The 9,567-nt window shown below is 53.3% G+C and overlaps 2 protein-coding genes and 1 non-coding gene across 3 annotated transcripts in view; all 3 read right to left on the bottom strand.

Annotated features, from left to right (window-relative positions):
- Positions 1-146: 146 nt before the first annotated feature.
- Positions 147-3,025, bottom strand: LOC114428451 (ribonucleoside-diphosphate reductase subunit M2-like). Its single transcript, XM_028396880.1, has 10 exons — positions 2,936-3,025; positions 2,788-2,856; positions 2,065-2,214; positions 1,845-1,961; positions 1,620-1,753; positions 1,444-1,538; positions 1,227-1,360; positions 1,024-1,128; positions 842-955; positions 147-544 (listed from the first exon to the last, which is right to left on the bottom strand). The coding sequence occupies exons 1-10, from the start codon at positions 3,023-3,025 to the stop codon at positions 392-394; spliced, it is 1,161 nt and encodes a 386-aa protein (XP_028252681.1). The 3' UTR covers positions 147-391.
- LOC114429295 (small nucleolar RNA SNORD94) lies at positions 666-800 on the bottom strand. The gene has a single exon (XR_003669668.1). It is a non-coding gene; the product is annotated as a small nucleolar RNA SNORD94 (small nucleolar RNA).
- A 2,657-nt stretch (positions 3,026-5,682) lies between the features above and the next one.
- Positions 5,683-9,567, bottom strand: part of klf11a (Kruppel like factor 11a) — a 4,443-nt gene continuing 558 nt past the window's right edge. Inside the window, exons 2-4 of the mRNA XM_028396868.1 lie at positions 7,650-7,871; positions 6,714-7,545; positions 5,683-6,641 (exon numbers count right to left, since the gene is read on the bottom strand). Coding sequence (XP_028252669.1) covers positions 6,361-6,641; positions 6,714-7,545; positions 7,650-7,871 — 1,335 coding nt within the window. The 3' untranslated portion in view covers positions 5,683-6,360. The remainder of the gene's footprint in view (positions 6,642-6,713; positions 7,546-7,649; positions 7,872-9,567) is intronic.

Raw genomic sequence — 9,567 nt, forward strand, 5'->3', positions numbered from 1 at the left:
CTGCGGTGACGTAACTGTCCGCAGCTTGCAGACACCACCGTGTCTCTCGTGGTTCCAATAATGATGAACCTCCACCCACACACACGATTAGCTTAGCATAAAGACTGGAAGCAAAGGGAAACTGTTAGCATCCTGTGAAGGCTCCATGATGACTCAGTTCATGTGACTTTATTACAAAACAAAGAGAACACTGTACAACTGTAACATAATTAAAACAAACATAAAAACAGTTTAAATACAAAAACAAACTAAAAGCATGTTTCTGAGTGACGGACTGATCGGGTACAGTCTGTTCCAGGGTCGGACACTCAGACACCTGGGCTGCAGTGCTCGTCCTGTCTGCTCTGTTTGACTGGGGAGGGGGGGGGGGTTTGTTAAATGTCCTGTGGGCTCAGAAGTCAGCGTCCAGCCTGAAGGTGTTGTCTGTGGGGCCGGACATGACGCCCATCCTCTGGTACTCTCCCACTCGCTTCTCGAAGAAGTTGGTCTTTCCCTCCAGAGAGATGTTCTCCATGAAGTCAAAGGGGTTCTCCACCCGGTACACCTGCAGCAGAGAGGACTGTGTTTACTCCGTCAGCCCGGACAACAAACAAACAAACCACAAGCTGAAGACAAGCGGCCTGAAGCCAGAGCAGCAGGACTGATGTGAGCCTGCGTGCAGCAGGTGAGCTCAGTCAGGCGTCTGTGTCGCGCTGCCGCAGTCCGTCAGTGAACCACTCGTCCTCTGACAGAGTCTGCAGCAGCGCTCAGCCCCCATCACCGGCTGAGGTCCGTACCCCTGCGCCACTCATCATGGCACACCTGCTGCTGCCCGTCGGCGTGACGGGGCGGCCGTGGTTACCTTTAAGAAGCCGAGCTCCAGCAGCAGTCTGTCGGCCACAAACTCGATGTACTGCTTCATCAGCTGGCAGTTCATCCCGATCAGCTTCACCGGCAGGGCCTCCGTCAGAAACTCCTGCACACACAGACGGCGTTAGCAGCAGCAGACAAAGTGCAGCAACGGGCGGAGCTGCTGCGACCCACCTGCTCGATCTCCACGGCGTTCTTGATGATCCTGGTGATGGTTTCTGTGGGCGGCTTGTTCAGCAGGTGTTTGAACATCAGACAGGCAAAGTCGCAGTGTAGACCCTGGAGCAACACATACACAACATCCCATGAAACCACGTCCTCGGTCTCCATGGTAACACTGATGGGCGGCGCCTCTGCTGGGTGTCTGAGGGACTCACCTCGTCTCTGCTGATGAGCTCGTTGGAGAAGGTCAGGCCGGGCATCAGGCCCCTTTTCTTCAGCCAGAAGATGGCAGCAAAGGAACCGGAGAAGAAGATTCCCTCCACGGCGGCGAAGGCCACCACGCGCTCTCCTGAATAAACAAATCAAACGCAAGTGATCAATGCCGGCAGCTGGCGAGCAGCAGCATCATGTGACGCGGCAGTGGAGGCTTACCGAAGCTGGCGTTCTTGTTGCCGATCCAGTTGATGGCCCAGTCGGCCTTCTTCTTCACACAGGGCAGAGTCTCAATGGCGTTGAACAGGTATTCTCTGAGGGTCAGTGAAAGCAGCATCAGTCTCCGTGACAACAGAGCAGTAGGATCGAGTATGGACCAATCAGAGAGCACTCACCTCTCTTTGGGCTCCTTGATGTAGGTGTCAATCAGAAGGCTGTACATCTCTGAGTGGATGTTCTCCATGGCGATCTGGAAACCATAGAAACACCTGGCCTCCGTCACCTGCACTTCCTGTGTGAAGCGCTCCACCTGGTGGTCAAAGAAAGAACAACATCAGGACACTGGCCGTGACCCTGAACGCCCCACAGCAACCAAAACCCGACCAGTAACTACGGCTCACCAGGTTCTCGTTGACGATGCCGTCGCTGGCGGCGAAGAAGGCCAGCACGTGGGAGATGAAGTAGCGCTCGTCGTCCTTCAGAGCCTCCCAGTGCTGCAGGTCCTTAGACAGATCCACCTGAACACACAGGAGCCATGAAGGTTACGCGGTCCAACAAGGAGGGCCCTCAAAGGACCTCACCATGCCTGGGTGTGTGTGAGTGGAGCACGGCTCCGCCTACCTCCTCCGCCGTCCAGAAGGAGGCCTCGGCCTTCTTGTACATCTGCCAGATGTCGTGGTACTGGATGGGGAAGATGACGAAGCGGCGAGGATTTTCCTTCAGCAGCGGCTCCGCCTCCTCCGAACTGCTCCTCTTCGTCACGGCTTCAGTCTGAACCACAACAAACACCATCAGCTACAGACAGGGGGCGGAGCTACAGGGTCTGTCTGCCCCGAGCTCCGGTTCACCAATAAGAGCGGCACATATTTCACACGTGACCTTCTGTCTCAGCGTGGCGCCTTTAAGGACACTCGGTGGAATGTTTACCAATAACCAGCTGATCACTGTCTGATCGATATGAAATCAATTCAAACGGATTCAAAGACCAAAGAAGACATTTTGTTTTTCTGTACAAATGAACTGTTCACAGAAAAGCCGCCCTCAGCTGAGACACTCATCAATAACCGACCACAGCACAATCGATCGACCCTGAGGGGGGAGCTCGTCTGTGACGTCACTGAGCGGCAACATGTGTGCAAACAGCTGACTGTTGGCGCCACATCTGAAACCCGGGTCTGAATCAGAAAGTTCGGCAGCAGCCTTTTCGATAACTGATCGGTACCGTCTGCTGTGGTCCAGTCTCATATTGATTACGTTCGGCTCGTGCGTTTATCCACAGACACATTTTAGGCGCCACAACACCCGACACAAAGCCGCGGGGCTCCACGTCTCTCCGTCACTCACCGCAGCGTCACTGAAGATTTTCCGCGCGGTTTTGGACGCCAGGATCCGGCTGCTGTTCAGACTCGGAGGCTGAAAGGACACAAAGACGTCAGCGAACACGCGGACACACACTATCGATACACAGGCTGATCGATCAGCTCCCGCTCACCGTGTTCTCTTTGTCCAGCGACATGTTGCTCATCGGGCCGCTGACCGTCTTCTCGTTGTGGAGGGAGAGAGGAGCGCGAGCAGACAGCATCGTGACTTCCGGCCGATAAAAGAGTTAAAAAGTCAAAGAGTTAAAAGCGGGCAGAGCGCGGAGAGACGGGCAGCGCAGACTGGAGCGGCTTCTGCCCGGCGCTCCGCTTTTTATTCGAGTCTTGGCGCTAGAACCGGGCCGGCCAATAGAAACGCTGCTCGTGCCGTCCCTTTAAACTAACGCAGCGACGTGGCCAATCAGGGCGGCGGCCGCGCTCACGTGACTCCCTGAACTATTGCGGGAAGTCCAAAGGTCTTTGTTAGCAAACCGCGGTATGAAAGTGTTAAAAGGAGCATCATGGAGGCTCAGACCAACAGACAGGAAAGGGTTAACACGCCGCGCTCTGTTTATCGATCAAACCCGGATGTAGAGACTGCCCGGGCTCCTGGTCATGTGACGTGTTGACTTTGTTTTCAGGCTGCGCTTTGTCTGGAGCTGCTGCTAGCATCAGACAGTTTAATGTTCTTCATCTGTTTACTCCACCTCGATGCATACAGTCAATTCTGAAGTTACATCGCCCCCTATGGGTGGCTCCTCTTATAACACTTATCCTTACACAACAAAAAGCATTTTCCCCTTGAACAGCTGGAGGTACCCTGCCAGCTGTTTCCGGGATGGGACGCTGTGATTGGCTGCTCAAAGGAACAACACGCCACCTGCTGGAGAGGCGCCCTCAGTGTGATTATTTTAAAATCATCCTTTATTAGTCCCCCACAGGGAAACTCAGTGTTACAGCAGTAAGAAGAAGAAAGAGCAAAACATGAAAACTGTGACTGTTACTGCACATTATGATCTTTAAGGTGAAGGCAGCGTGGATGGAGCAGCCTGTCCCTGAAGGAGCTGCTCAGTCTGTGACAGTGCTGTGCATGGGGTGGGTGGTGTTCTCCATCAGGGAGGACAGCTCAGCCAGCCTCCTCAGGTCTCCCACCTCCTCCAGCAGACACTCCACAGAAGAGTCATACAAAGTCCTCAGCTAGCACTAAGTTCAACATGTTTGCAAATAATCAATAAAGACTGATCAGCAGGATGACACAGGACGTGGCCGAGGCCTCAGTCCAAAGTAACAAATATAAAGATTTCCTTCACACGTAAAACATCAGATCCACTCAGCCCATGTTAGTCTCATACACAGTGAAGTGTTCTGCACACATCAGTCCGCGACCTCGTGAGGATGTTTGTTCTGCACATGCGCCGTGTTTCCTCACAGTTAAAGCTCACTGCAGCACAGTCCCGCTGTGTCCACTGTCTCAGCCCTGCCTGGTGTCTCTGGTGTCTCTGAATGTGAGAGAACACTTTGAATGAACACGCTCTGCGTCTGTTTACCATGTGTAATCGATGCAATGACTAAAACGCAGCAGCTTCAGCTGTGGCGCTGTTTTTGTGTCGGCCTTTGTTCGGCGCTGCAGTGCCGCCTCTCCGCCACGCGGGGTCGCCGCTGGCCGCTCGGGCGGGTTCTTTATTTATTTTTAGCCGCTCTCTTTGGCTCCCGCTGAATGTCGGTCAGTAAGGCAAGTGGGCGGGGACCGCGTCAGCCAATGACGCGCCTTTATAACGTTTCCGGAACAACGTCTTGCGCTCTTATTGGTCACGCCCCCCACGGCACTGCCTCCTGATTGGTCGGCAGTTGTTACCGGGTAGTGTGAGGAGAGCGTGGCGGAGCCCCGGTTGTGTAACAGCGCTGCTGTCGCTGAGCAGAGACTTCACATACGGGACAGTGTGTGTTTATATAACGAAGACCGACACAGACACACAACAGGGTTGTCAGGGTGACAAAACACGACACAAAACAACACAAGAGCAGCAGGAAGGAGACACAAAACCCACACAGACCAGCAGACAAACGCTGACAGACACACAACAGATGGAAACACAAAGAGAGACACAGCTGGAACACACAACACTTCACCCTTCTGTGACGACACGTTCCTGTGTGTGCTGCTACTTAGCCTAGCTTAGCATGAAGACACATAACTGCCTATGAGCAGCAGAGCCTGTGCTGGTTTTAGGCTAAGCTAAGCTAGGCTAAGCTAAGCTAAGCTAGAAGCTGCTCAGCGCTCTGTGCTGGTTTTATTGGACCCATCATCATCCGGGCCTGTCCTGAGCCGGTTCTCATCTTACCTCAGTGACAGACCTTCTGCCGTTCCTGTCGATAACACCACGCCCCCTCTGAACTTCAGCCTGGAAATATCTCAACACGAAGGCCGATGTCAGACGCAGATTTCTGATCATCCAACGCCTGCAGCCGGTCCAGAATGCTGCTCCGGGCTTTAACAGGATCCATTTGATCTTCCTTCCACCGGCTCCCCACTCAATTCAGAATTGATTTTAAAACTTCAACCCTAACTTGGGCAGGCCCCCCAGCACCTGCTGGTGTGTTACTCCCCTGGACTCTTCGATCCTCCTGCCAACACCTTCTTAAGGTTCCTAAAACCCAGGGAGGCCGATCCTCCAGACTCTGGAACGCCCGCCCCTCTATCTGTGCGGCGGACTGTGGATTCTTTGTCTATTGTGTTTTTATTTCATTCTAATGTGTTACTCTGTGACCCTGTCTGTGGAAGGTGCTGGATGAATAAAGTTACTAAGCGAACCACTGTCTGCTCTCAAAGCTGCTCATCAACAGCCGGAGAAGACGAAGGACAGAGGACGATGATGGAGGTAAAGTTTTATTATAAAAGACGTCTCTTCACCGTCGTTACAGGCAGATGTTCAGAAATGGGACTATAAGCAGTTATCGTTAAGAATAACATTAATAACATGAGGTATTTTCTTACTGGCTACACTATGGGCCAAACCATCAACAGCACGTTGTCCAAGTGTTCATTAAATAATAAGGTGTAAAGCAGAGTAGGTAGTATCACAGTGATGAATACTGACGTTTGAAAAATATCAAGAACTCGTACTGACAATAAATGCAGGTTGGAATACACGTAACATTCATATAGATATCGATGTATTTACAGTATTTACAGGCGAACACACGTAGGCTGGGAACGGGAGCATGACACAGACGCTTTGGCAACAACATAAAGAGTGCACACAGGAAGTAAACGGAGGATACAGAGTACAAAATCCAGTGCAATGTCAGGTTTCTGTGGGTTTCTGACCGTGGACCCCCCCCCTCCTCCTCCTGTGGTGAGTTTGTGGTCAGTGGGAATAAAATGTCCTGAGCCGGGCGGGAAGGTCAGCACCCGCTGCTGGATGCTGCCCTTACACAGACGGATATATTCATGAGTGTTTCTGAGGTTGTAAACGTAGCTGGGGCCCGCTGATGGGCGGGGCAGAGGCCTGATATGGCTGCCCCGCATCCTGAGTTGGCCCCGTGGACTGTGAGTCAGTTAGTTGGCGGTGGGGACCAGCACGCCAACAGGAAGCGCGGCGCCTCTGTTTTTGCCTTTGCTGAGGTCCTGGTTTTCAGCGGGCCACGATGACGCCCTCTTGGCGGTCATGTGCCGCCTGGCGTGTTTGGTCAAGTGATCGCTGCGCATGAAGCGGCGCTCGCACACAGTGCAGACGAACTTCTTCTCACCCGTGTGAGTCCGGCGGTGGCGGGAAAGCTCATCAGAGCGGGCGAACTTTTTGTCGCAGCCCTCCCAGTGACAGCTGAAGGGCTTTTCACCTGCAGAGGAAGAGGGTGGTTAGTTAGGATTAAGTGAAACCCCGTTTCCCAGCATGCCTTTCAGGCTCGTACCTGTGTGCGTGCGCAGGTGAGCCTTCAGGTGTGAACTCTTGAAGTAGGTCTTCTTGCAGCCGGGGAAGGTGCACACGTAGTTACGTCTGCGGGAGAAGTCGGCCTGCGAGGCGCCGCTGCTCGCTCCTGACGGCATGTACACCGGAGCCGGGGCCAGGGGGAGGAGCTTAGTGTTGCCCAGGGTCATGACGGTCTGCGGGCCCTGTGGGGGCTGGCAGACGGGGGGTGGCGGCACCACAAACATCACGGTCCCCTGCGGTACGGCGGAGCCCACCAGCAGAGGGTGGGTGAAGCTAGAAGCCGGAGACTGGGGCAGGATGGGCTTCGGCCCCCCCTGAGTCTGCACCTGAACCGGAGCCTGGACAAAAGCTGAGATCAGCCCGGTCCGGCTGTTCACTGGGAAAACCTGACAGAGGACTGGAGAGGAGGACACCGCCGAGGAGGAGGAAGACAGCGAGGAGGAGTGAGGAGGAGACACTGAGAAAGGAGGAATGGATGGGCTGCTGGGGGACGGGGGAGGGCCGTCCTTCTCCTCTGGAGGTGTCTCTGGAGGTCCCAGCTGGGGTGGCGTGGAGGAGGGTGGAGGTGCAGGAATGCTGAGGCTGTCCGCGGTGTGGCGGATGACGCTGGTGACCATCGCTCTGCTGGGCGGGGCCACGCAGGGTGACGCTGTGTGAGGTGGAGGTGCTGAGGGTTCTGAGGGGTGGGAGTCGTTGAGGAGGGCGGGGCGGTGTGAGCCCGGTCTGGAGGCAGGACTCAGAGCAGAGGTGGTGGTGAGGACAGCGGTGCTGGAGGCCTCGGCGAAGCTTGGACTGTGAGGTGGAGTCATACACTGACGGAGGACAACAAACACATGATTACCCTCAGACGTCTGCGGGTTCAGGGCTGTGTGTGATTCTGTAAACATGAGCCCGGTCCATCTTTTGTGGTTCTTACCAGCGACGACAGGGCGATCAGGTCTTTGGGCGTGTCCCCTCCCTCCGGGTGGAGATGGATGGAGTCACAGGAGTCGGATGTGGGAGTGAGCGGACGGGGCTTATGTGAAATTTGACCCCAGAAGCTCATGCTGACGAGCGCTTCGGCGGCCTCCAGGTCATGATACTCCACGCACGGCTTGTGCTCCATGGCCGCCAGCGCCTGTGCATCCAGAGAGGCGACCTGAGGACAGCAGGAGGTCAGGAGGTCAGAAGGTCAGGAGGTCAACGTAAATATGCTGAATGATAAATGTGTTTATCATCAAAAAACGAACACCCAGCAACAGGAAACAATAACTTCACTGTTACTGCTTATTATTCTTTGACTTATTCAGGCTAATCTTAGCATGTTCAGGCTAACATTAGCATGTTCAGGCTAACATGAGCATGTTCAGGGTAATCTTAGCATGTTCAGGCTAACATTAGCATGTTCAGGGTAATAGCATGTTCAGGCTAACATTAGCATGTTCACGCTAACATGAGCATGTTCAGGCTAACACTAGCTTGTTCAGGCTAACATTAGCATGTTCACGCTAACATGAGCATGTTCAGGCTAACATGAGCATGTTCAGGGTAATCTTAGCATATTCAGGCTAACATTAGCATGTTCAGGGTAATCTTAGCATATTCAGGCTAACATTAGCATGTTCAGGCTAACATGAGCATGTTCAGGCTAATCTTAGCATGTTCAGGCTAACATTAGCTTGTTTAGTGTCGTCATCTTTCGGCTAACATGTATTTTCTACAGGTAGCATAGCAGCATCTCATTTGGGCTAATGTTCATTAAGCTGCATGTAGCATTAGCAGCAGCCTCATGCCTGCACAGCCTGCCAACACTGTGGGAGCAGCTGTTTGATTGAACTCTGATCACTTATTGATCATGTCGTGGTGCTCCTGGTCACAGCTCCTGGCAGCACCGCCCTGCTGCTTGTTTTCCTCTGTCTTCTTTCTTTAAGGATGAAGCTGCACGCACCACCCGTCTAATTACTGATGATGTCACAGTTTTTCCCACTTCTTTCTGAGCCTCAAACGCCACATCAGAAAACATCCAGAAAAGTGAAGGTGGGAGGTGACGAGGACAAAGGGCTTCTGGGTGCTGGGCTGAGTTCGCTGCATCTGGCAGGGTGGAGGCGGCGAGCAGCAGTGAGGGGGGGGTCTGCAGCGAGTGGAGCCAGGATGAGGGGGAACCTCCCTGCACCCAGAATAGATGATGGGAGGTCCCCTGACCCCCAAAAAAACAAAAACAGGATTAGCCCCGCCCCCCCTTCCCTCCCACATTAACATGCACTGACTCGCCCAGAAGAAGGGGGGGGGGGGGGGGGTGGTGTCCAACAGGAAGTACAGTCGGACAAAACAAAAAGTCAATCTGTTGCAGCAAACACTGTGACACTGTGATTTCCCATGGCCACCTAAACACATCATATGGAGGAGAAACAGAGCCACAGACCCACTTCCTGTTTGATCATTGATCACTGATCACTGATCAGAAGCATCAGGAGCATCAGGAGCGCCCTGACAGCAGAGCGGCGCGTCCTGTCACCGTGGAGCCTCCACACCAGCTCCTCTTTGTTTCAGGTGCTGCCTCCTTCACTGACCAGCACAACAGCAGGAAATTCTGACGCTCATCAAAACATTTCACAGAGCACTCAATGAGATGGCTGATCAATAACAACGATCAACTCCACAGACACACACACACGAATGTGTTGTACTTTTACTATAAATGATCACGTGTTCTTAATGAGGATAAACTCAGTAACTCACTTCCTGCTCAACAACACAACAACTTATTGATTTATCGATTGATCTGTTGATCAGCTCAGATCAGTCAGGCTCACCTGTGACACACATCAATGCAAACAGCAGGAAACACTTTGATC

The sequence above is a fragment of the Parambassis ranga genome, chromosome 24 (assembly GCF_900634625.1).
Source record: "Parambassis ranga chromosome 24, fParRan2.1, whole genome shotgun sequence".
Classification (NCBI taxonomy): domain Eukaryota; kingdom Metazoa; phylum Chordata; class Actinopteri; family Ambassidae; genus Parambassis; species Parambassis ranga.

What these genes read in the sequence shown, in the direction of transcription:
- LOC114428451 (XM_028396880.1), bottom strand. Translation starts at nt 3,025, where the DNA reads ATGCTGTCTGCTCGCGCTCCTCTCTCCCTCCACAACGAGAAGACGGTC. An exon ending in AAATCTTCAGTGACGCTGCG is followed by an intron (nt 2,215 to 2,787) that starts GTGAGTGACGGA and finishes GTTGTGGTTCAG; the next exon opens with ACTGAAGCCGTGACGAAGAG. An exon ending in CCTTCTGGACGGCGGAGGAG is followed by an intron (nt 1,962 to 2,064) that starts GTAGGCGGAGCC and finishes CTGTGTGTTCAG; the next exon opens with GTGGATCTGTCTAAGGACCT.